Source organism: Gossypium hirsutum, chromosome A11 (genome assembly GCF_007990345.1).
Source record: "Gossypium hirsutum isolate 1008001.06 chromosome A11, Gossypium_hirsutum_v2.1, whole genome shotgun sequence".
Lineage (NCBI taxonomy): Eukaryota > Viridiplantae > Streptophyta > Magnoliopsida > Malvales > Malvaceae > Gossypium > Gossypium hirsutum.
Genome location: NC_053434.1, coordinates 123,805,878 through 123,829,022, shown reverse-complemented (window position 1 = coordinate 123,829,022; position 23,145 = coordinate 123,805,878). Strand labels below are relative to the sequence as shown.

At 32.4% G+C, this 23,145-nt stretch overlaps 2 protein-coding genes and 1 pseudogene across 6 annotated transcripts; 1 reads left to right on the top strand and 2 right to left on the bottom strand.

Moving 5' to 3' along the window:
* The first annotated feature begins 1,162 nt into the window (after nt 1-1,162).
* LOC121203446 (uncharacterized) lies at nt 1,163-22,802 on the top strand. Its single transcript, XM_041082246.1, has 11 exons — nt 1,163-1,429; nt 2,350-2,457; nt 2,548-2,742; nt 3,422-3,456; nt 3,544-3,639; nt 4,324-4,474; nt 4,828-5,240; nt 5,314-5,457; nt 5,561-5,689; nt 5,793-5,921; nt 22,449-22,802. Exons 1-11 carry the CDS (start codon nt 1,306-1,308, stop codon nt 22,800-22,802), a joined length of 1,878 nt encoding a protein of 625 aa, XP_040938180.1. The 5' UTR covers nt 1,163-1,305.
* On the bottom strand, nt 6,293-7,388 carry LOC121209548 (40S ribosomal protein S23-like; annotated as a pseudogene).
* Nucleotides 11,451-17,247, bottom strand: LOC121209547 (DEAD-box ATP-dependent RNA helicase 57). Of its 5 annotated transcripts, XM_041080346.1 has the most exons (7): nt 14,396-17,245; nt 13,451-13,831; nt 12,937-13,131; nt 12,770-12,860; nt 12,368-12,490; nt 12,025-12,175; nt 11,451-11,923 (listed from the first exon to the last, which is right to left on the bottom strand). In XM_041080346.1, the coding sequence occupies exons 3-7, from the start codon at nt 12,969-12,971 to the stop codon at nt 11,763-11,765; spliced, it is 561 nt and encodes a 186-aa protein (XP_040936280.1). In that variant the 5' UTR covers nt 12,972-13,131; nt 13,451-13,831; nt 14,396-17,245; the 3' UTR covers nt 11,451-11,762. The 5 variants fall into 5 exon arrangements, 3 of the variants coding, with proteins under 3 accessions (XP_040936280.1, XP_040936281.1, XP_040936279.1); XM_041080347.1 differs by lacking the exon at nt 12,368-12,490 and having other exon boundaries at nt 14,396-17,242; XR_005904650.1 differs by lacking the exons at nt 11,451-11,923; nt 12,025-12,175; nt 12,368-12,490; nt 12,770-12,860; nt 12,937-13,131 and having other exon boundaries at nt 13,605-13,831; nt 14,396-14,540; nt 16,175-17,247.
* Nucleotides 22,803-23,145: the final 343 nt, after the last annotated feature.

The following is a 23,145-nucleotide window of genomic DNA, read 5'->3' as shown; positions in this document are numbered from 1 at the left end:
ATTGCGTCATACATTCTTGATCTATTGCTCAAATTTCAATTAATTCTTAAATTTTAAAAAAACATAAATATTTGATCAAAATAAAATTCTTTTGTATAAAAAAATATAAATTAAACTACTAGTTTTTGAAGCAATGAAAATATAATTTCTCTATTTTAATCATCGGACAAAAATTGCCTGCCTAATATAGAAATCATAGGATCAAATTTTAATTATATGTATTTACTGCATAAGCAATTTGAATATGATGTATTAAAAAATATAAATAAAATTGATATTCTTTTTAACACATTAAATTTGAGTTACCTATGCAATAAGTATAAGCATGTTTTTAAATATGCTTTGAGAACTGATGATTTTATTGATACAATACTAATATTTTGAGGACTTAATTAAAATATTCTAAAATTTTGAGCATAATTTAAAACCTAGATTTGAGTATGTCCTGTGCAATTAACCCAATGTCCACCATCCAATCTCACTTCATCGTATTCGTAGTTACATTTACGTGTACGTTCCATATACATTAAACTCTCCCTAATTTTTGGTCAAATTTTGCTATTAGTCCCTAGACTATGCTTAAATTTTAAATTTAGCCTTCAGCCATTTAAGTCCTATACTTTCCAAATTTTGAAATTTTATTCTTCACCCTAGCGTTAACCCTTTAAATTATGCTATTTTCAATATCTTATACAATAAACATTTTATCGCATGTATAACATCATATTAACTTGTTATTTTTACATAAAATTCACACAAAAAAATCATATTATTTTAGTTAATGAATTTAAATTCGATGATGTGAATTAAATCCACAATTTATTTAAAATACGAGACTAATAGTGGATTTGACTTAACAAATTTAACTGTTGCCATTTGAGCCATGTCAGCTTCCTAGTTTCTCATTATACTCGTAAAAACTCACCCTAACATTTGAGTTAATATTAAAAATTTAAAAGATAAAATACCAAATTAAAAAACATAAATTAAATCTATATAGTACCAACTAATAGTAAAATTTAACATATTTCGTTATTTCAAAATTCAAAAAACCTCTAAACTAAAATTGACCAAAAACTTACACAAAATACAGTGACTGAGTCGCTTTTATTTCTTCTTTCTTCTTGTCCCTTTAATTAGTGAATTAAATTTTGAACCGCCTATTTTTCCAAAATTCAAAAAAAAAAAAAATTCTTTTGTATTTTTTTCTCCCTTTTCTCTTTTGCTCGTTTCTCCTCCAATTTTCCTATCAATTCGATCTGATTATTAAAATCTCCGTTTCGAAATAAAATAAATAAATATAAAATGTGTGATTTTGATTTACAAATCGATTTTGATATTAAAGGGTTGAGCCTCATCGATGTTACGTCCGAAGACGATTGCCTCATCGATTCGCCTCTTCGCGATGATACAACCCCTCAATTCTCAGGTTTTTCCATTGATTTCTATTATTATTATTTGTTATCATTTGCTCTTGTTTTTGCATGGGATATATGAACGTAAAAATTGTAAATATTTCTGGGTTTTTTTACAATGCTTGTACGTAATTCGATTTGTGTGATCTTTTAATTTAAAGCTGCTTATTGTTTGTTGATTGTTGCATTCTATATTTCATCAATGGAATTAATGAAATAAACAGCTTTGATTTTTTTTTTGCGGTTTACTGGTGGAATTAATCGGTTTATTCCAATAATTAGATCACAGAAAATAGATATTGTGCTAATTTTTCATGTTTCCTTGATTTCTCTAGATATTCTTTTATACAGTTTCTTTTTTTCTAACAAAGCTGCAAATGGATCAATAATGGTCATATTATTGCTTTTTCTGAAAGAGGTTTTCAAAATTCTAAAAAAGAGCTCTTTAATTTAAGCTTTTTATAAGATCCAATTCTACAAAGTTTGCGTAATTAGATAAATATTTTGTGTAATTCGTGTTATACAAATCATTGTAAATGTTGTAAAAATTTTATTTAATTGAGTAATTTTTTGTGTAAATTGTAATAATTTGTGTAATAGTAGTTGATGAAAAGCTTATTTTAAAAAGCTCATCTTAAAACTATACTAGCATTAGCCGCTTTTCAGTAATTGATAATGTGTTCCTTAGTTATTTATTTCATTGGCATTATATAATTTGGGGTGCTTTTTGACATATAAACGATTATGATCCTCATTCCTTTTTTGCATGTTAAATTTGCAAACTTAGGGGTTTTTCTTTATCTTTTTTTTTTCTTTTTCTTTTTACCTGCAAAAATAGAATTTCGTATAGTTGGCATGGAGAAAGAGGGAAGTTGAAATAAGAAAACTTGTTAGGTTTGCTATGGACACTGACTGTATAGAAAAATCTCATTAGGCTCTTTTGATGAACATGGAAAGTTAGAGGGAGACGAGACAAGAGGAAAGGGAAGATATAATTTACGCAAAAGTTTGACTTGGGATAGTGCTTTCTTTAGTAGTGCAGGTATATATAATTGAATTTATCCATTTTACTTGCAGTCAATTAAACCCATTATGGTTCTAAATCTCCCCTTTTGATGTGTTTTCTTTAAAGCTTTTCTTGAGCCAGAGGAGTGCACTAACACGCTGGAAAGCAGTGAAAATGGTGAAATACATACATTGCCTGGGATTCAAGAGGATGTGGACAACTATTCTGATTCTTCAACAATGTTAGATGGTGAAGCTTCAACACTGCGAAATTCTTTTGTTAAAAAGGAACTGGAAACAAAAGATCCTAAGAATGTGTCATGTAAGTATATATAGTTTGTTTTTTTGGTTTGAATCTTGCATTGTTTTATGTTGATGCACCCCATGGTTTGATTTGATGCCACAAACACAACTTTAAAAGATTCCTATTCATGAAGTACCCGTTTCGAACACTTTTGTGGATAACACTATGGGATATAAATCGGTAAAAGTACCATGGAGGCCCTTGTATTAAGAGTTAGATTGCATTTTGCCTTTTCTACTAAAGAAATGGACAAATTAGTCCCTGTATGTTAGATCAAAGAGCAAACTGGTCTTTCTATTAAATTTTTTTTATTAATTTCTACTGTTAAAAATTGATCCCTATATTTCAGCATCAGGTACACGTGGCGAAGTGTCTAGTTATTTTGTCAACCATGTTAGTTTCTAAGGTATATGGATTAATTTGCCCATTTTTTAAGTTAAGGGTGTAAAATACAATTCGACTCCGAGTACCAGAGCCTCCATAATACATTTACAAGTCCCTTAAAGACCTCCCCGAATACATGAGAAAACTTAGAAATAATTGAATATACCTTTTGTTTGATATATATTAGAATTTGATACTCACACTTGAGTCCAAATACATGAGGTTTAAGGTTTAAATTAACTTGCTAGGTATGTGTGTGCATTGCAGAAACATTCTCAAATTGACTGCCCTTTTTCTTTTTCTTTTCTTTCAGCTTCGAAGAAGTTAGAATTTACAAATCATGACAAGGTGCATTCAAGAAAGTTCTGTCACTGTTTCATTACTTTGGTTCCTTTGGTTTGGTTTTCCTAAAATGACATGTTTTTGTTATTACAGGTGAAGCAGAAAGCTGCTCGTAAGAAGGCAAACTTAGCTGTAACAGTCCCTGTGAAAACAATGAAGCAGGTTCCTGCCCGACCACAGACTTCACAGGCTAGTATATTCCACCATATCATGCAAATTAGTGTTCTAAGGGCGCAGTAAATGACCCGAAATTTGAACAAACTAACTTTTGTTCATGTTTGTTTGTTTAAGTTAAATGAACAATGTTCATGAATAATAAACAAACAGACATATATATATTACTTTTCAGATATAAAATAATCAAATATAAGTTTTATTAATTACATTATAAATTTTAAAAAATAAGCTCACAAACAATAATAATTTTATTAAGGTGAATGTATCTTAAAGGTCCCTCTATTATATGGTCCTAATCAAATTAGTCCTTCTACTATTAAATGGATTAATTTAGTCTCTGTACTATTAAAAAGAATCAAATAAGGCCAAATTAAAATAGAGTTAACATTTATTGTTTCAAGACATTTTTTATACAATAAATGTTAACATTGTTATAATTTAGAGTTATTTGATTCTTTTTAATAGTATAAGGACTAAATTGATCCAGTCCCTTTAATACAGGGATCTCTCAGGTACTTTAACAATTTTATTAATATGTAATAATTGAATATTAAACAAGTTTTATTCATTTTTGATTCATTTAATAAAAGGATGCTATAGGCCTATAAAAGTGCACTAATTGCTACTGTTGAATATGTATTTACTGCAAATTCTAATTTTATTGTTCATTTTACAAACACTGGACTGTATGTATAGTCTTCTAGAAGTGAAATATCAACAACTTCATCTCTTCATAAACCACCAAAGGGACTAAGCATAGTTGGTCCAATTTCAGCAACACATACAAGAAGGGCTTCTTTGGGTGGTCTGAATTGCAAAATAGAAAAAGATACAAAAAGTGTGACTGGTAATTCAAAATATTAGGGTTTTTTGGTTAAAATTTTCTATAGGTCCCCATATTCTTCACAAATTTAAAATTTAATCTTAGATTTCACAATTCAAGTTCAATTGTTAACATTTTTTTTGTTAAATTTGTTAGTATAACATTTTGAAATAAAAAAAGTTACTCGGTAATAATGTAACTAAAATAAATTTAGCAAAATAAATTTATTAGTGTTAACAATTGGATTTAAATTTTAAATTTGGAAAGGATGAACTTTCAAATTTAAGAAGAGTACAGGAACTTTTGACACATTTTAACCATTTTTTGCCCATGTTTTATGTTTAATTCATTCTCCATATATAATTTAATGGTTATAGGTAAAGGAACCACAGTATTAAAGACTCCACGTAGGCCTGCTTCGTCCACTGGTGCAACCAAAATTGCAGCCGAAGGTAAAAGTCGAGTAGGGCGGTCACAGGTGTCAACTTTTTTGAAGTCTCCTACCAATCTCAACCAGAGTATGTCTGTGGCTAGCTCTTACGGTGAATGGTCCTCGGACACATCATTGTCACAATCAACTTCGAATAAGAGGTCTAGTATTGTACGAGCCGGCCTTGGTTCAGGCTCTCACAAGGTAACTGTTCGGAATTCTGATCCTGAACAAGTTTTAGATGCAAATACTGGTTCTGAGGTTACCGGCTCACTTGATGAAAGTGCTGGGGTTCATTCGGCTTCGATAAAACCATCCGGCCTTCGACCGCCATCACCAAAACTTGGCTATTCTAACGGGGTTAGTTCTTATTTCTTAAAATTGTTACATCTCAGTAGTATACATCTATTACAAAATCGTTTGATACATGCAGGCAAGATTACCCGGCCACACTCGAACTCGGAGTATGGATTCTTACCCTAGTATGTCACTTATTGTGCCTCAAATCGGACCAAAAAGCAATACTCCGAGTGCTTACTCGAACAAGATACCTACTAGAACTACTACTACAACAAAGGTACTAAATGCTTCAAGAAACCCAAAATAAACACTGAAGCAGTAGTATACATCTCATACAAGTAGTAGTATACATCTATCACAAAATCGTTCGATAAATGCAGGAAAGATTACCCGGACACACTCGAACTCGGAGTATGGATTCTTACCCTATTATGCCTAAAATCGGACCAAGAAGCAATAGTCCGAGCGCTTACTCGAACAAGATACCTGCTAGAACTACTACAACAAAGGTACTAAATGCTTCGAGAAACCTGAAATAAACACTGAAGTAGTGGTATACATCTCATACAAGTAGTACTATACATCTATTACAAAATCATTCGATAAATGCAGGAAAGATTACCAGGACACACTCGAACTCGGAGTATGGATTCTTACCCTATTATGCCTAAAATCGGACCGAGAAGCAATAGTCCGAGCGCTTACTCGAACATGATACCTGCTAGAACTACTACAACAAAGGTACTAAATGCTTCGAGAAACCCAAAAATAAAAACTGGCATAATATCTCCTAAACATCAAAATAAATCCTCCCCGAAACCCAGAAAGGGAAGTTACTCAAAGGCTCAAGGAATTGGTTCTGCAGAAAAAATCGCAAGACCAGATGTCCCAAAGTTGGTTGTAAAACTAGGAGGCAAAGGAGCTCAAATTAAAGATACCAAGATTGTTCCTCTCGGAGGTACCTGATAGCTATTTTCGATTTAGCTTCCGAGAGGTACGAAACAATATCACATCAAAAGAAGCTGTTAACAATAAAACGAGACAAAACACTCATCCATCATACAACTCCATAAGACCGGTAAGCTTTTGCTGATATAAATTTGGACACGAAAACCATTACTGATTCTAATCTCAGTGTCTTGCAGTGAATTCCGAATCTTGATTCACAAGTTGAGGGTTTTTTTCTTTCGTATCAACAATGCCGGTCCAACAATGTCTGAGAAGACGAACGTATTACTACTTCCGAAGAGCATAATCTAACATTTGTGCAAAAAAATTCAAAGATATGGTCTCTACAAAACTAATCCTTGTAAATTCCCAGGAATATGTCACTCAAACTCGAGCGTGAATATCATATATATACTAGTACGTTGATGGCATGAGTATGTTCGATTTCTTTTAATGATTTTATCATGTATTTAGAGGGTACATATCATTATATCCATGTCCTAATATGCAGCACGTAGAACTGAGAACAGTTTTCGAAAAAGCAGCAAAATCAGTTTTGATTAAGATGACATGAATTTGATACGATAACCCGAAGATGGACTAAACGAAGTCTGAACAATAAAATGCTCTCGGTTTTATGAAACTACGAAAAGTCACCTTGCAAACTCACAATCTCGGCTTTTCCTTCTTCTCTTTAAAGAGTACTGAGAGTGAAACACCGGAGACTTTCACGACCGTGAATCTAACACCGGGAATATCACCGACAGCATGACCCTTTCGCCCAAATCCGACAATCAATACCTCATCCTACAATAATACATTATCGTTAGACTTAATACGACTACATAATTATGGTTACACAAATTCGATCGAGTACTAACATTTTCTTCGATGTAGTTTAAGCAACCATCATTCGGAACGAAAGCTGCAATATTTTTTCAGTTTTTGATCAACTGAACTCTAGCACACTTTCTGATAGTGGAGTTCGGTTGCTTAGCCTCAATACCTCTGCAAGTTTACCGAGCCTTCAGTACAATAATCGGTTTAGAGTTTAATGCAAAAAAGGAGCACGAATTAAAAAGAATCACTAGTCTCACATCTTCTCAAGGACAATGCCTTTGGCAAGGAAGAACCAGCAAATGGTTTCTTCCACTCATTTTCAAGGTTCGACTTCATTTTCAAGGTTCGATTTTAATCCTTGTTGGCCCACCGCTGCCTTCGGCGGTGGGTCGTCAGCTTACGTCTTGCTCCCATACAGCGTGTTTCGTAAAATAATAATATCTTTTAACATAATGTATCCGGTTTAAACTTGACTCGTCTAATTTTAGAATTAGACCCATTACAAAATTCGATTCAAAAAATATATATTATTTAACCTTCCTAAACAACTATAAAAATATATATGACAATACAAAGACGAAATTATATTTTAACTTATAAAAAAATATAATTTAATGCCGCCTTGTAGAAAAAATTCTCTGTCCTATAAAAACAAAAGCAGACGCGATACACTTAAACCTTTAAAAAAATGGTATCATCTTTTTTTCAAATAATTAACAAAAGACTGAAAGATCAAAAACCCAGATTTATATATATATTTAAAATAGACAAGCTAATAAATGTATGTATGTATGTATGTATGTATGTATGTATGTATGTATGCATGCATGCATGTGCGTATGTATGTATGTAAAGTAATTGATTTGAGCAAGAATTAAGTACAAGAAAACATACCCGATGTTAGCTAAAAGAGACAATTATCGATTGAATGTAAGATATTTGGCGACCACAACAAGAAGCGGTAGCTGTTGAGTTTAATCTTTTAAACCCTAATTACTCCGATCATAGAAATATATAACATTTATTTATTTATATATAATAGGGTTACTATACTATTTGGTACCTGAATTTGGCTTCAATATTCGATTTGTTGCCTGACTTTTTTTCATTTTGATACTTGAGTTTTTTTTACCAATTAAGTACTTAAGTTTAGCTTTAATTTCAATGTGATATTTTTGTTCCAATTTGACACTTGAGTTTGGTTTCAATATTCAATTTGGTACTTATATAATAGGGTTATTATATTATTTTATATCTAAGTCTGGTTTCAATGTTCAATTTGGTAAATGAGTTTTTTTTTTTAATTTGATACTTAAGAGTTTTCATTTTCCAATTAAGTACTGAGTTTAGTTTCAATGTTCATTTTGATACCTTAATTTTGTTGTCCCAATTCAGTACTTGGGTTTGGTTTCAATATTCAAATTGATAACTGAGGTTTTTTTTTAATTTGATACTCGAGTTTTTGTGCACAATTAAGTATTTGAGTTTGGCTTCAAATTCAATTTGGTAATTGAGTTTTTTTCAATTTGATACTTAGGTTTTTTTTACTAATTAAACACCTGAAATTGACTTTAATGTTCAATTTGATACCTAAATTTTTTATTGTCTCAATTAAGTTCTTATATTTTTCTACTGAAGCATACCTGAATATTCTTTGAGCTACATGATTTAGTTTAGTTTGGGTAATAAATTGAATGTTAAAGTTAAACTCAAGTACCAAATTGAGACAAAAAGAAACTTATGTATCATTTGAACATTAAAGTCAAACTCATATACCAAATGGTATATTAACTTTATATAATATTATATTATGTCATGCCCATTATATGAGTAAGAAAAATTATAAAGCTATCTGATATTATTGTAATATCATTCAAGAATACCTTTCTATATTTAAGGTCTAAATCTATTTTTTTTCCTATACATAGGTGGTCCTTTTACTTTAATTTATCAAAATTTAATCCTCATACTTCATAAAAATTGAAAAATTATTCTAGTTGGATCATTCCAATAGGATAGCACTAATAAACCTTGTCATCAAATTGTTGACATGAATTTAACAGTTTAACCTTTTATATGCACAAAATTAACAAAAACCATGAACAATTTATATGCAACAAATTAGTAAAAATAAGCAATTCAAATTCTCATGTTTACTAACAATTAGACTAATTTCTCAATTTTTATAAAATATGATTATCCAAATTTTTTGAGTTTTATTTATTAATTTTATATAAAAAAATTTGATTTATCATTCTCCAGTTGGGAAGAGATATGAATGACATAAAATCACAGTTTCGTACTCACATAATTTATTTTATAAAAAACTTATTTTTTAATAATTATTCTGATAAAATAATTACTCAACTGAGTTCATTCTATTACTGTTTTGATTACCTTAAACCTATTAACTCCCGACCGAAATTTAAGCCATTTTTATCTCCATCAAGCACAAATTTTCATTTTTCTTTTCAGCATCAAATTGCGTTAAATTTCATGCAGATTTTTTTTATGTAATTTCCAAAAATAAAAAACCCTTCAATATTTCCCTTTGTATACACACTTCAGCGTAAAATAAAAAACCAATGCTTTTCTTAGAAATTACAAAAGAAATGGCCGAAAAATTCTTAATGGCAGCTTCAATGGCTGCTCTTGTTTGTCATCCTAGTTCCTCCATTAATTGCTTTAAACCCAAACCCCAAACATCACAAAGAACAACATCAAAATCTGCTAAAAAGAATACTGATATTCAAACCGATTCTTCATTGTCTAAAACCTCTTCTTCTTGTTCTTCTTTTTCCGACACGAACACAACACCGACACCACGATCCCATGTTCCGAATCGTGTTCCATTGAGAACAAGTTGTAAGGATTTGTATTTGGTTTCGAGTCTTTTCGAGAAGGATCCGGCTTTTCGTGTCGTTGAGACGATATTCAAATCGGGTTCGGAGTTAAAACCGGGCTTGAAATCGAGAAAATATTGAAGATCAATCATACAATCGATGTTCTCAAAAGGTTTGAAGAATATAGGGAGATTGTTAAATCAAAGAGTTCAAATATAGAGAGATTAGCTGTTGATGGCAATGAAGTGTTAAAGTTTTATGGTACTATTGTTACTTGTTCTTTAGGTATCGATGAATTCTCGAGGATTTGTTATAGGGAAAGTTGTGGGGTTTGCCGGATGATCGGGTTAAGGTTATCGGAAGTTGAAGAATCAGTGGGGTTGAGTGATGATAGTCGATGTGCACATCGGAAAGTTACGAAGGAATGTGGTGTGGATAATAAGGTTCGAGGTAGGAAAGTGGTTGTTGTTTGTAGAGTGATTGCGGGACAGGTGGCTCGGTGTCGTGGACGAGGGGTCGGGCTCGTGGAAGGACGAGAAGGTGGTTTCGATTCGGTGGTGAGTTCTTGTACGAATCGGTCGGAAGAACTTCTTGTTTTGGATGCAAGGGCTGTGCTTCCATGCTTTGTGATTGTGTACAATGTTAAACACTCGAAAGGTTACAAAGTCTAGCATGTCTTAATGCTTCTGTTTTTATTTTTAATAGTTTTTAATTGGAATAATTAATAATATTCTTTAAATTTTTAATTAATTTATTGTAATTGTAAGTAGCTTGTATTTACGGAAGTCCAATTTTTGTGCATTTTATATGAAAGTGTAGATAAGATATTATACTTGTTCGCTATTTAAGTTTGACTCGAAAAAATTAAAATTTGATTCGATTCGATAATTATTAAACTAAATTAAAGCTTGAGTAGTTTGATTTACCAGTCGAATTGAATACTTGAATGGAATAACTTGCAAGCTTCATCAAGCTTCTCATTAATATATTTTTATATTCTGAAATTACTTTTTTACTCTTATAATATAAAAAGAAATTAATTACAAATAAACTCACACTTGAGTATGAAAATTGAGTATGAAAATTGATAAATGAATTTAATAAGTTCGATTATGTCTCAAGTCAATCTCAAGCTTAGAAATTGATGTACGAGTTGAGCTTGAATTAAATACCAAATTTCAAATAGAACTTAAAACTCAAGTTTATCAAAGAACTCGACTCAATTATATACCTAAATAAACATAACCGATATCAATGTAAAGAATTATAATCAATCATCATGATAAAATTGATAAACCAAACATACCCATATTTAATCCACACATAATATCTAAATAAAAATAAATCGTACCAGAGACTAAAATTTGTGCATGATTTGGGTTTATTTTAACGCTCCTATCACCACATTTTAAACAATAATAATTATATCTTTCCAAACTTTAAAAATACTAATATTCTGTTTTCACACATCATCATTTAAGACATTATATATTTATATAAATTTTATTATTCATTTTAATATAAATTGGGATAAATTCATATTCTTCAGATGTACGCATATCATTTCTAAAATTATAGATCTATCGTTAACATCAGAAAACAATTTCGATTTTCATTTAAAGAAAAAAGAAAATCAAAATTCTACATATAATATATATTAATTTCAATATAGATTAAATAAACCAATGTTTCAAGGGAAGCTAACAATTATAGGAACATTGACCCCAAAACCTACAGCTATCAATTTCCTGTTCCATCAAAAATTTGAAGACTTACTAAGTCTAACTGCCGTTTTGGTCCCCATTGAGGCTCCGGTGCCGGGATAATTAATCTTTGCTGCACTTGTTACCTCAAGGATAAAAATCCAATCAGACAAATTATGAAGTGAAAAACTCTACAGGAAATTTAAGAACAAGAATCCGGTGCAAATAGTTCGTTCCCAGCAATTTTTTTACTCTTCTGCAACATCTGGTATGGTTAAAATCGACTCCCTTTTGGGCCGATGCTTCTTCCACCTTAGCTTGCGCAAAGCCATGATCCAGGACGGAACCTCGCAGCCGGATGCTGCCATCACATTAGCTTCTCCAGTCCTCCCTGCTCTGCCGGACCGACCTATTTGAAAGATTAATTAAACTTCAGTTTCAATAACCACACGAATAAATAAAGACATGGTACTTCCATCTGTTTAAAAAGAAGCAAGTTCTGCAACATACCGATTCGGTGAATGTATGCAGCAGCAGAATCAGGAAAATCATAATTAATCACACAGTTGACACCTTTGAAGTCCATACCACGGGCAATGACATCGGTGGCGATCAAAACCCACGTTTTGCCAGCTCGGAAGTCATTAACAACATTTTCACACTGCATTCAATTATAAGATATCAGGATGAAGAAAATAACCATTCAGAAAGGCAAAAATAAGGTTACACTTTTCGATTATGCACTACAACGAGCACCTAGCCATATATTATGTGAAGGTGAAACATCTTCGATTGTACTTGGAATTCTTTTGTTGGTGCAGCTTCGTTAATAAGCATAGAAATAATCCTTTACCTGAGTTTCAGATAAGTCTGAATGGATGACACCAACTCTAATATTATCGAATTTCAGCTCTTCATACAGTTCCTTTGCGTGTTCTTTGCTTTGTAGAAAGATCAAAACCGGAGGATTCAATCTCTACCGTCAAGCATTTTAGAAGATAAACTCAGGAATATGGTTAAGACATACTCGAGATAAAAAAAAAAATCTACATGGATAACAGGCGAAAGAACACAATTCCTTTACAGTCATATCCTAAACCTCTATCAACTAGAAAACCAAACATAATTTCGAAGGGTAAATAAGATGGATTGTCTATGTGATATATAACAACAAAATGACACAAAATGTTTCTTTCTCAAACAATAATAGTTGCAAGAGAAACAAGCTTTCTTAGCATTCGTATAATGAGCATACCTCTTGAAAACTTTGCCCAAGTGCAAGTAGTTTCCCTTCTTCAGTTCCGGCAAAAACTAACTTTTGATTAACAGATTCAGAAGCCGTATTCCTGGATAAAATAACAAAAAGAAGTGTGTCAAAAAGTATTTATCTTTACTACTGAAAAATTATAATCTCATACTTACTTTCTGCCAATAATAACGCGAACAGCATCATGCATTATGGTGCGTGCAAGTTCCTCAACAGAATCAGGTAAAGTAGCACTAAATAATGAGCGTATAATCGAAGGATTAGAACATGCTTTAACCACAGAATCAATCTGCTTTATCAAGCCAAGCTCAAACAGTTTGTCGGACTCATCCAGGATAAGATATTCAACCCTGAAGAAAGAAAAAGAAATTGTATAAAGAAAGCAATGTTCAACTATGAACCTTTTTTACATATTAACAATATCAACCCTGAAACATTCGTAAATTGTTCTAACCATTCGGATTAAAACAAAATGTTCTAATCATGGTTTTCTCAAAATCATGAGTGCACTAAAAGCATTCAAATAAATTGCTTATAATAAACCAGAACTAATCCAATAGTCGAAAGAGCTTTTAGCATCTACTTAACTACATACTCATCCTATTGGTCTCTCTACAATCTAAGATGAGAAACTAATTGTATCCATAAAGACAATTATAAGTGCCAAACCTGCTCAAATCAAGTTTCCTTTTCTTGATAGCTGAACTCAAGCGAAGTGGCGTGGATATAAGTATATCACAACGCAGCTTTGTCAACCCCTGAATTCGCCTTTGACCACAAAGGTTTAATTTAATTTTCAAATACAATTATTCAATTCAAAAAGTAAAAATTCAAGCCACGTAATAGGTGTTATTTGAAGGGCAAGAGAGATGGCCCAATACTATATAGTTTTAACTTTGTCAATATTTCGGTATCAAAAAAGAAAGCACCCAATTACATCAACAACTTCAAAGTTTTAACAAAAATAATTGACCACGTCTTCAAAGTCTCTCTTCACCATCAACATGGGTATTGACTCAACTCCATGCACCAACACGTTCCAGCTGAGGCCTAAAAGGGAGGGAAAAAAATCTGAGATTAGGAATATAATTTTATATCATTGCAGCGAAAATTGAAGGCTTAAGGGACAAAAACCAAAAAAGGCCCCCTACACTTTTCCCAAAAAATCAATTGAACCCCTAGACGTTAGAATTATAATAAATTAAGCAAAAACTAGTATTTAATGTATAAAACATTAAAAAAATCAACAAACATTTATAAAAAGTCATAGAAAATCGTATAATATTTTTTTATAATTTTCTATTGATTTTATATATAAAATGCATGTTTTTACCACATGGCCACATGGCAAAAACAGCCTGAAGAAAGCCAGCACCCTTGGCTTCAACATTGACCGTTAACTTTAACGGTCAAAGAGCTTGATTGATTGATTGTAATTCAAATGTTCAAGTGCTAAATTGAGTGAAAACAAAAAAGTTCAGCAAGCTTAATTGATTTTTTGAAAAAGTTTGGGGGGCTTTTCTGTACCCTTTAGCCAAAATTAAAGTATTTTTTATTGATATATAATATAATCATTCTGGTCCATAAAAATAATAATTAAAAATATATACACACACATATCCATCAGCAGACCACATCAACAGGAGAAACGATCTCCATAATCTATTACTGGTTTTTCAGATATACATCTGCAGTCTGCAGCATTCATCTTCATATGTAATTCATTCCATTTTCATTTTTGACTTCTTACGTGTTGGAGCTTCATCAGTCAAGCATGCAAGAACAAAATCAAAGAAACGAGTAAAAAACAATACAGATATAATTATCACTCCCAAACCTTCTTACTTTCCAAGAAAACATACGATTCATATGATATACAAAAACGGAAATAGGATGGCAAAATATTTAACAAGAATTTCCAAATAAACATTTTTGTCCCCTACTAATTACTTTTTCTCTACTTCAAATTCTCTAGTTGTAGGACTAAGTAATTCCCATTTATTAGAGTTATATTCTTAAGTAATATTTTGTCCACTCTCTTAATGATTTCAACAAGCTAATAGCTCACTTGGTAATAAGATTCACTATCTCAAATCAAATTCAGCCTATTGAATAAATCTATTCTCACTTAGTAATAGTTATATTTTCTGCACTTTCACCTTGCTTCTTATCATATGCATGTTGCAAAAATTTCTGTTCAGTAAGATGAGGAAACCTTGTAAACCAGTAAAACAAGATGTTGCAAGAAGACAAAAAGGAAGACTAAAAGGAACAAGTGCGGTGATGAAGCTTGTACGTTCCCGAGGCCAGTTAAATCATGATGATCGTACCAACCGTACAGAATTTCTTGAAAGCCAAAACTTCTCGCTGGGACAACTGTATAGCCTCTTCGAGTGAAGTTAAAAGGGCTGGGAATTTATTAGGAAAGCACTAATATGAAAGTAACACCAATCATGAGTAGTGGGAGAGACAGAGGTTATCAGAAGTAATTTTGGGGGGGGGAGGGATGGAAGTCGAGTAGAAGTTACAACCTAAGTAATAGTTAGCTCATAGGTAGGCCTGCTCACAAGTCGAGCCTAGACAGGATACTAACACCTTTCACGTTTGGCTAGGCCCCTGACCCAGCACAAAATATGAGCAATATCGTTCGACTAGGCCCAACCCTAATTACCAAAAGGGAGCCATGCTTGGCCCAACACAACCCACCCAAATTCTTTTTCTAATTTTATTTAACTGGCAGTCAAGCTTTACTTTGTTTACTTGTTGTTCAAGGTTATCATAGTCCTTATCAATATTGGCATTTTTACGTGTGGTATCCATCACCGACAAAAGGAGATCATTTTACTAAATCTTCACTTGCCTATAGGTAATGACCTAGCTCTGATATTTTAGGCAGAAGCATTGTCATGGTCTACCAACTTCCTAAGTAGGAATTTAAGCCTTTGTTTAAATCAGGATATTTTATTTTCTTGTTGGAACAAAAAACTAGAAGCAACTATTGGGGGTAAGGCAAGACAGAACTTGAGTTCCTAGTTCTCTAAAGGTGCTAGGAGCCTCGTACCCATTTAAAACAACAAATAGAGCAGACATTTTCACACAATGCAAATCCGACGCCTGATTCGTCTACTCCATACCTTAGCATTACTCAAGTTTTATACAGGAAGTTCTAGGCTCACTATCAACTTCTTAGCGACAACAAGAGCAAACAAAATGCAATGACAAGCAGTATTGGCAAATGAAAAATCCGTCAATTTACAAGGATGGGAATAATTAAGATGTGGTAGTGAAGTGAAGGGGGCACTAACCTTCATTTAGAGCAAACCAAATGAAATGGCAAGCAGCATAGGCAAATGAATAATTATGATGTAGTAGTGATATGAAGGGGGATCTAACCTTCATTCAGAACAACCATATATTTTCCATATCTTCGGGATATGGAACAGTGATGGGAGATTGATGCTCTGCAGCTGCATGAATCCCTCCCTGCTCGTTGCACCAAATATTAAATCTTATGTACTCAAAACGCTTATCGAAATGGTTGACCCAACCCAAAATAAGCTTGCCATTGCCCAAACGATACAGAGTGCTACTCGGTGGTGGAGCCACTGAAAATTCTGATGACCATTTGACGGGCAAATGTTTCTTATCAAGCAAATTATACGCCTCCAAAGAACGGAACTTACAAGAATAATTAAAAATCAAAGTATACAGCACATCGTCCACGATTGTCGCTGAGTCAGACCAGTAACAAAATTTTTGTTCGAGGCAAACCCATGATTTACGATCATAGTAATAAGCGTAAAGAGCATCACTGGCATGGCAGTGCACCAAAATCCGAGACCGGGAAGAATCTAGAACAGGAACACATATATCGATATCTTCCGGAGGGGGCGACAATGGTTCCCAAATATCCCCACTTATATCGTAAACCTCGCCAAAAGATTCAGAACCCCAATATTCGAAGACGTAAATCTTTCCTTCAGCAGCAAGAACCAGGGGAAAAGCCCGAGGGAACAACATAGAAGTAGTTTTTCTCCACCCACGTTCAAGGTCCTTCAAATCTAATTGGAAAACATCGTTTACTCCATCATAACCACGAAAATTAGCATCATTTTCGCGTATTCCCCCAATAACGTAAACGTGGTTGCCACAGGCAACGGCAGTGGAACATGAAGGAGCATCAGGTGGCATCGCCCTAATAAAGACTTTATTGCTTTCCAGATCAATATAGTGCAAACCGTGCGTTATTTTACCATCGGTACCCGGCGATTTCTCGACGAGAGCCCTGATCAGTTCATCTGGCTCTCGCCCATCAAAGTAACTGGAGGAATCACTAGTATCGCCGCTCATGGTTCACCCTCAGCTTCGCCTTTCCAGATCCAAAATCGCTTTTAGTTTTAGGGTTGGGTTATTTCCTTCCTCTCTTTTTTTTTTTTTAATTTGGTTTGGGTTTAGTAGTCAGTCATTGACAAAAAAAAATTTATAGTTAAATAAATTTGTTGACAAGTTATTCAATTACCTGTTTCAAGAAGTAAAAGGTTGATAATTTTTTTTTAAATAGTAATTTGCTTGTTTTAGTTGTTAATTTCCTAAGTAAAGATATTGTCTTGTATTTTAAAATTATTTATTAATTATGATTATTTTTAATGAATATAAAATAATATTATATCTATTAAATGTTAGAGATTTGTTGAAATTTTATCAACCATTTGATCAATTGAATCAAGAGTTAATAGGTATATTAATTTAAATGAGACAAAAAATCGTTGGCATGTTTATACAAGAAGGGCTTCTTTGGGTGGTCTGAATTGCAAAATAGAAAAAGATACAAAGTGTGACTGGTAATTCAAAATATTAGGGTTTTTTGGTTAAATTTTTCTATAGGTCCCCGTATTCTTCACAAATTTAAAATTTAATCTTAGATTTCACAATTCAAGTCCAATTGTTAACATTTTTGTTTGTTAAATTTATTGGTATAATATTTTGAAATAAAAAAATATTCGGTAATAATTTAACTAAAATAAATTTAGCAAAATAAATTTATTAGTGTTAACAATTGGATTTAAATTTTAAATTTAGAAGGGATGAACTTTCAAATTTAAGAAGAGTACAGGGACTTTTGACAAATTTTAACCATTTTTTGCCCATGTTTTATGTTTAATGCATTCTCCATACATAATTTAATGGTTATAGGTAAAGGAACCACTGTATTAAAGACCCCACGTAGGCCTGCTTCGTCCACTGGTGCAACCAAAATTGCAGCCGAATGTAAAAGTCAAGTAGGGCGGTCACAGGTGTTGACTTTTTTGAAGTCTCCTACCAATCTCAACCAGAGTATGTTTGTGGCTAGCTCTTACGGTGAATGCTCCTCGGACACATCATTGTCATAATTTAATGCTCTTACGTTGGTTCAGGCTCTGTTCGGAATTCTGATCCTGAACAAGTTTTGGATGCAAGTACTGGTTCTGAGGTTACCGGCTCACTTGATGAAAGTACCGGGGTTCATTCGGCTTTGATAAAACCATCAGGCCTTCGACCGCCATCACTAAAACTTGGCTATTCTAACGGGGTTAGTTCTTACATCTCATACAAGTAGTAGTATACATCTATCACAAAATCGTTTGATAATTGCAGGCAATATTACCTGGACACACTCGAACTTGGAGTATGGATTATTACCCTAGTATGTCACTTATTGTGCCTCAAATCGAACCGAAAAGCAATACTCCGAGTGCTTACTCGAACAAGATACCTACTAGAACTACTGTAACACCCCTATCCCGTATCCGTTACCGGAACAGGGTTTCAGGGCATTATTAGGATTTACCTAACATTTAACAAAAATTTCAATTAAATACTTACTGTTTCAATGCATCATATAAATAAACATATTACCGTTTAATCGATAGCTTGACACTTGTCTAAGTATCAAACAACAACATTATTAGTATACTTATACATATTTCATATAATTTCAACATTGATATACCTATTTTCTCGACATATCACACTTGAGTTTAATAATAGTCTCAATTTACATAATTTCCTTGTATCAACTTATCAAAGATAATCATATATATACATGTCACGAAACATATTATTCTCTTACCGTTTCTTCATAAGCATATATCACTCATTTCGTTATATCAATATTTCATGCACCATCATTTCCATAAATCTTATGTATATTTATTTCGGTAATTGTTCATGTTAAACTTAACATAAATTAAATGCCATGTACCTATACTTATTTCATATATCTATCTTCTTAATTATTTCATACAATTATTTTGCACATATATTTCCATATGACCAATTCTTGTAAACATTTCACACAACCATTTTGTATAACCAATTCATATAACCATTCGTCATCTGGTACAAATTACCTGAATATTAGTTGTTCAACTGATGTCTTGGCATCTCTCATCCACGATCTTATTTATCTTCGACATGATGCCATAGTGTCTTTCAACTATGGTTTTACTCATTTTCTGTAATGTTGCCATGGTATCTTTCAACCATGGTCTTATTCATTTCCCCGTCATGTTTCCATGGTATCTTTCAACCATGGTCTTATTCATTTCATGTCATGTTGCCATGGTATCTTTCAACCATGGTCTTACACATTTCATATCATGTTGCCATGGTATCTTTCAACCATGGTCTTACACATTTCATATCATGTTGTCATGGTATCTTTCAATCATTGTCTTACACATTTCATTTCAGAAAGCACACTCCCGCGAACCTCATCCTTACAGTGGGATTACCAGTCCAGGCTAAATCCCCTGTAATATAAACTCATAGAGTATTGTCGGGATTACCAGTCCAGGCTAAATTTAGACCTTAATTCGGATTACGCGTCCGGGCTAAATCTATTTTCCACATATTCTTTGGGAGAGCTATATCAGAATAGTATCACCCGTCTGGGCTAGATCCTTTTTACCGTCAATTCCTTTTCAGAGATCCATCGAATTTTCCTTTCATTCAACCGAGATTTCTTCCCATTTTTATCAAATATATCAATGTTTCATCAATTTTCATACAATGAACATTCAAATCGTATTCACATCAATAACATACATTTCAAGCATTTAAGAATATAATTCAAGTTACACGAACTTACATTGCGAAATTTCGGAAATATCAAGATTCAGGGGCATTTTGGTAAATTTTTCATTTTCCCCGATTTCCACCCAATCTTGATCCAAATTAATAATTTCATTCAATATATTAATTTAATCAATAAAACAACTCATTTCCTTCATTTTGGTCATTTTTGGCATTTTTACTAAATTGCCCATACAATTATTCTCTTATTCAATTTAGTCCCTGAGTCTAAAACATACAAATTATCCATTTTAAATGTAAACCTATTAAGAATGGCAACAAATAGCAGTATGTATGTTACCCGGATGAAATACTTTTCTCAATTTTTCATCCCTTTTGCTTCTGTTCGTTTGGTTGCAACTCTCAAGTCCTTGAATCTCAAACTTACTTCATACTTCATTCGGAATTATTACTTTGTTGCTCTAGTATCAACAAAAGCTTCATATTTCACCCAGAATTATTACTTTATTGCTCTAGCTTCAACAAGAGCTTCATATTTCATCTGGATAACTTGGTTCTGTTTTTCTTCCTATGTGAAAAACCCAACAAAACCCTTCCTAGTTGAAAATTCATATATTTATTTCCATCCTCCTCCTCTCCATTCCACATCCTTAATTTATATAACATGCTACAAGTAACATTATCAATAATTTCACTATTTACTTATATGTATATCCAAAACTGCCCATTTGTATCATAGTCACTAAATTATTTATATCTTGAGTTACAGAACTCGAAATTAAGATACGCTAATTTTTCATGAAATTAGACTCACATATCTTCTTACCATAAATTTTCAGAATTTTTGATTTAGCCAATAAATACAATTTATTCTTTAAAATTACCCTTGTTCTGCTGTCTGATAGTTCTGACCCTTCTTCATTAAAAGTTAATTATCTCATCATACATGATTCAAATGATGTTATCGTTTATTTCTCTTAAAAATAGACTCATTCATAATTTTAAGCATATAAATTTAAGCCCCTAATTATTTTTCTCCAATTTTTGATGATTTTCCAAAGTCAAAATAGGGGAACCCAAAATCGTTCTGACCTTATCTAACTAAATTTGTTATATCTCACTATTTACAATTTCATTGCTTACACCGTTTCTTCTATGAAAAACTAGATATAATAAAATTTAATTTTATATTTTATTCAACTTTTAATTAAATTTTCATAAATTTTGGTAATTTTTCAAAAGTTAGACCACTGCTGCTGTCCAAAAATGTTTTAGTGCAAAATATTAATTACCATGTTTATAACACCCTTATTTTCTTTCTCTACACTATTTCTCATCACTTTCTCTTATTTTCTCTTCACCAACATATCAAGAACATAAGACCATATGTAAGGAAACTCTACATTAACATCAATCCCATGCTTTTTCAATAATATCGAACTTAAAAATATATTGAAATCATGATGTTCTAACCTCGTTCTATTGATTTCAATCTTCATCTTGATTTTCTCTCTCCTTTAGCTTTCATTTCTTGAATCCAACTTGATATTCTAACTTCCCATAGTCTTCTTAACATTTTTCTCTCTTGGTAGCTATGGAAATTCTTTTGATTTTTGGGTGAAAATGGTAAATTTTTTGTAGAAAGACCAAATTGTAAAGAAAATAAAACTTCATTTATTTCTCTCTTTCTCTCACGTTAGTGCATGGGAAAGATGATGATAATTCTTCATATTTCCTTCCTTTTATACTAAATAAATAATAATAAAATAATAAAATATCTAATTAAATAATTATAACATATCATCAACATCATCATTACTTTCTAGATTGCTCTCTCTTCTAATTGACCATTCTGCCCTTTATTATCTTTAAAAATTCCATCCTTGAGCCATCATTTAATTTGGTAAAATTTTAATTTAATCCCTCATAGTTCTTCACCTGTTTAATTTGGTCATAATTCATCCATTTTCCTTAGTTTCTAGACCATTCCACCATTAAAATATTTACACTATTGGTCTTTCAATTGTTTCATATTTACACTTTAACCCTTCAAAATTTAAGTATTTATTCTTGTTCAACAAAACTTTTCTCACTTTTACAATTTAGTCATTTTCTTGAATTAATATATCATAATATACTTCCGAATATTGACATCACTCAAAATTTCCCTTTTTATCACTTTATTTCCTTATTTTACTATATCAATGATAGTATCTTAGTCTAAAAATTTTCGGGGTATTACAACTACTACAACAAAGGTACTAAATGCTTCAAGAAACCCAAAATAAACACTGAAGTAGTAGTATACATCTCATACAAGTAGTTGTATACATCTATTACAAAATCGTTCGATAAATGCAGGAAAGATTACCCGGACACACTCAAACTCAGAGTATGGATTCTTACCCTATTATGCCTAAAATCGGACCAAGAAGCCATAGTCTGAGCGCTTACTCAACCAAGATACCTGCTAGAACTACTATAACAAAGTTACTAAATGCTTCGAGAAACCTGAAATAAACACTGGAGTAATGGTATACATCTCATACAAGTAGTAGTATACATCTATTACAAAATCATTCGATAAATGCAGGAAAGATTACCAGGACACACTCGAACTCACAATATGGATTCTTACCCTATTATGCCTAAAATCGGACCGAGAAGCAATAGTCCGAGCGCTTACTCAAACATGCTACCTGCTAGAACTACTACAACAAAGGTACTAAATGCTTCGAGAAACCCGAAAATAAAAACTGGCATAATATCTCCTAAACATCAAAATAAATCCTCCCCGAAACCCAAAAAGAGAAGTTACTCAAAGGCTCAAGGCATTGGTTCTGCAGAAAAAATCACAAGACCAGATGTCCCAAAGTTGGTTGTAAAACTAGGAGGGAAAGGAGCTCAAATTAAAGATACCAAGATCGTTCCTCTCGGTGGTACCTGACAGCTATTATCGATTTAGCTTCCGAGTGGTTCAAAACAACATCACATCAAAAGAAGCTGTTAATAATAAAACGAGACAAAACACTCATCCATCATACAACTCCATAAGACCGGTAAGCTTTCGCTGATATAAATTTGGACACGAAAACCATTATTGATTCTAATCTTAGTGTCTTGCAGTGAATTCCGAATCTTGATTCACAAGTTGAGGGTTTTTTTCTTTTGTATTAACAATGCCGGTCCAACAATGTCTGAACAAGACGAACGTATTACTACTTCCGAAGAACATCATCTAACATTTGTGCAAAAAAATTCAAAGGTGTGGTCTCTACAAAACTAATCCT